General features: G+C 45.2%; 1 protein-coding gene across 1 annotated transcript; it reads left to right on the forward strand.

Annotated features, from left to right (window-relative positions):
- Nucleotides 1–630: 630 nt before the first annotated feature.
- Nucleotides 631–2,334, forward strand: LOC149204318 (zeatin O-glucosyltransferase-like). Its single transcript, XM_089393266.1, has one exon. It carries the CDS (start codon nucleotides 733–735, stop codon nucleotides 2,140–2,142), a length of 1,410 nt encoding a protein of 469 aa, XP_089249392.1. The 5' UTR covers nucleotides 631–732; the 3' UTR covers nucleotides 2,143–2,334.

The raw sequence follows: 2,334 nt of genomic DNA on the forward strand, positions 1-2,334 counted from the left end.
CATTATTTAATGGAATACATGACAAATGAAAATGTTAAATATTACGATACATACCAACAATCCTTGCCTCGAAGCGGAGGAATTGCTCACACTATTAAAAGTGGTTGGAATTTGGGTAAAAAATTTCAAAATCTTATAAAGGCAGTGTTTGAATAGTATTTTTGATGGCGGAAATGAATTCAATACCATCAAAAAATTTTAAAACATCTAAATTTTTAAAATTTAACAACTATAACTTAGATTTACAAAAAACATTGCCAAATTTTCTCTTAATATGATCAAAATTTCCATAACTTTTAAAGCAATTCCTCGCTGTAGACTACTACCCTTACAAACAACAACCCGGCGATGAAATTGGCAATCACTGCTTCCTCCTCAATAGAGAAGGTACGTGCTTGCTGCTTTGTTTTCCGATCATGAAATTTGCTTTTACCAAGATTATTGGATTGCTAATTTTAAGGCAATGTTCTATTTCTATATTAGATCACGCAGGCAATGTTAATTTTTTTTTAATATGGATAATGGATTCCCGTTGTTTTTGGCTCTTTGGGTAATTTCACGGGATAAGTATACTGCCCCCTTCATCCATTTCATCCATTTGAGCGTGGATCTTTCTCTAGTTGGGGTGACTCGAGCATCGCAGCTCGATAACGTGTTTTCAAGCTTCTGCGAGAACGACCATACACGACTTTTTAGAGCTTATATTTACTGCAAATCGTTGGTCTGCCATTAATGGGTTCCACCGAGACGTTGTTGGCAAGAAGAAATGGAATTCAGGTGGTGATACTGCCATTGCCAGCACAGGGCCACCTTAATCAGTTGCTTCACCTTTCAAGGGCCCTCGCTGCACGAGGTCTAAATGTACTGTTTGTCACTACTTCTACCCATATCAATCAAGCTCTACATCGCGTTAGGGGATGGGATCCTCAGAACTTCCTCATTCGTTTCCACCAATTACCCATGCCCTCCTTCTCAGAAGAGCTGCCAGATCTTGAAAACAAGGAGCACACTTTCCCAGTGCATCTTATTCCTCTCTTAGAAGCCATGGAAAATCTCAGGGAGCCTTTCGAAGATCTGATAAGCAGTCTGGGTCCGAATAGAGTTGTGATTGTGCACGACCCGTCGCTCGGGTGGGCTCAGACCGTGGCTGCCAAGTATGGCGCCCCGGCCTACGTTCACAATTGCTTCAGCGCCTATTTCTACGCTATGAAAGAAGCGGGGCGCGGACATCCGGATTGCGTTGTGTCCCAGAAAAGGTGCCTTCCACAGAGATGGCTTGATTTCAAATCTCGGCAGCCAGACTATCTACACCTCGCGGCAGGGTATCTTATCAACAGTTTCCGATCTCTGGAATCCGAATTCATGCGGGAAGATTACTGTGAGAAGCCGCTGTGGGCCATCGGTCCTCTTCTTCCTCAATCTGTGTGGATTGGTACGAAGGATAGTACTAGTTCGGATGTTGAAAGTTGCTTGAAATGGTTGGACGCCCAACATCCGGCTTCGGTTGTTTATGTTTCTTTCGGTTCAGCGTCTTCTTTAACTCGGCAACAACTTCAAGAATTGGCTCGAGGGTTGGAGGCGACTCAGCGGTCGTTTCTTTGGGTTGTTAGGGTCGCGGACAGCGCCCGTTTCACGGCGTCGGAGGAAGCGCACATGGATTGGATTAGCGAACTGCTTCCGGAAGGGTATGAGCGCCGAATTGCGGGGCGCGGGTTTTTGGTGAGAAACTGGGCGCCCCAACTTGACATCTTAGCGCATAAGGCCACCGGAGGATTTGTAACGCACTGTGGATGGAATTCGACGTTGGAAAGCATCAGCGCTGGGGTTCCCATGGTGGCTTGGCCTCTGCATTCCGACCAATTTGCGAATTCGATTCTGGTGGCCAGGGAGCTAAAGGTGGGCGTGGAAGTGAAGAAGTGGACGAAGGCAGATGAGACTGAGTTGGTGATGGCGGAGGAGGTGGAGAAGGCGATTGAGCGAGTGATGGGGGAAGATGGAGAGGGTGTGGAAATGAGGAGGAGGGCCAAGGAACTTAGATTGGCCGCCCAGAGGGCCGTGGCAGAGGGAGGATCGTCGTGGAAGGAGTTGGAGTCGTTTATCAATCATTTTACTTCAAAACTGAATGAACGAAGTAATGATTGAGAGCGTTGGCGGCTATGCTCAGGATTTTGCTTCTCACATATGCAAAATCCTTCTTCAGGGAAAGGGGTTCAAAGTCTTCTTCTGTATCACCAGTGAAAACTAGATTAGATATTTATGGTTGTAAAATTTCTAAACATTTGTTCTATTATAATAATAACGGCATTCCATGGAAAGACACTGGGTTATCTTTCA

This window comes from Pinus tabuliformis, chromosome 1_2, assembly GCF_031772625.1.
Source record: "Pinus tabuliformis cultivar Carrire ecotype Pingquan chromosome 1_2, CPIR1, whole genome shotgun sequence".
Classification (NCBI taxonomy): domain Eukaryota; kingdom Viridiplantae; phylum Streptophyta; class Pinopsida; order Pinales; family Pinaceae; genus Pinus; species Pinus tabuliformis.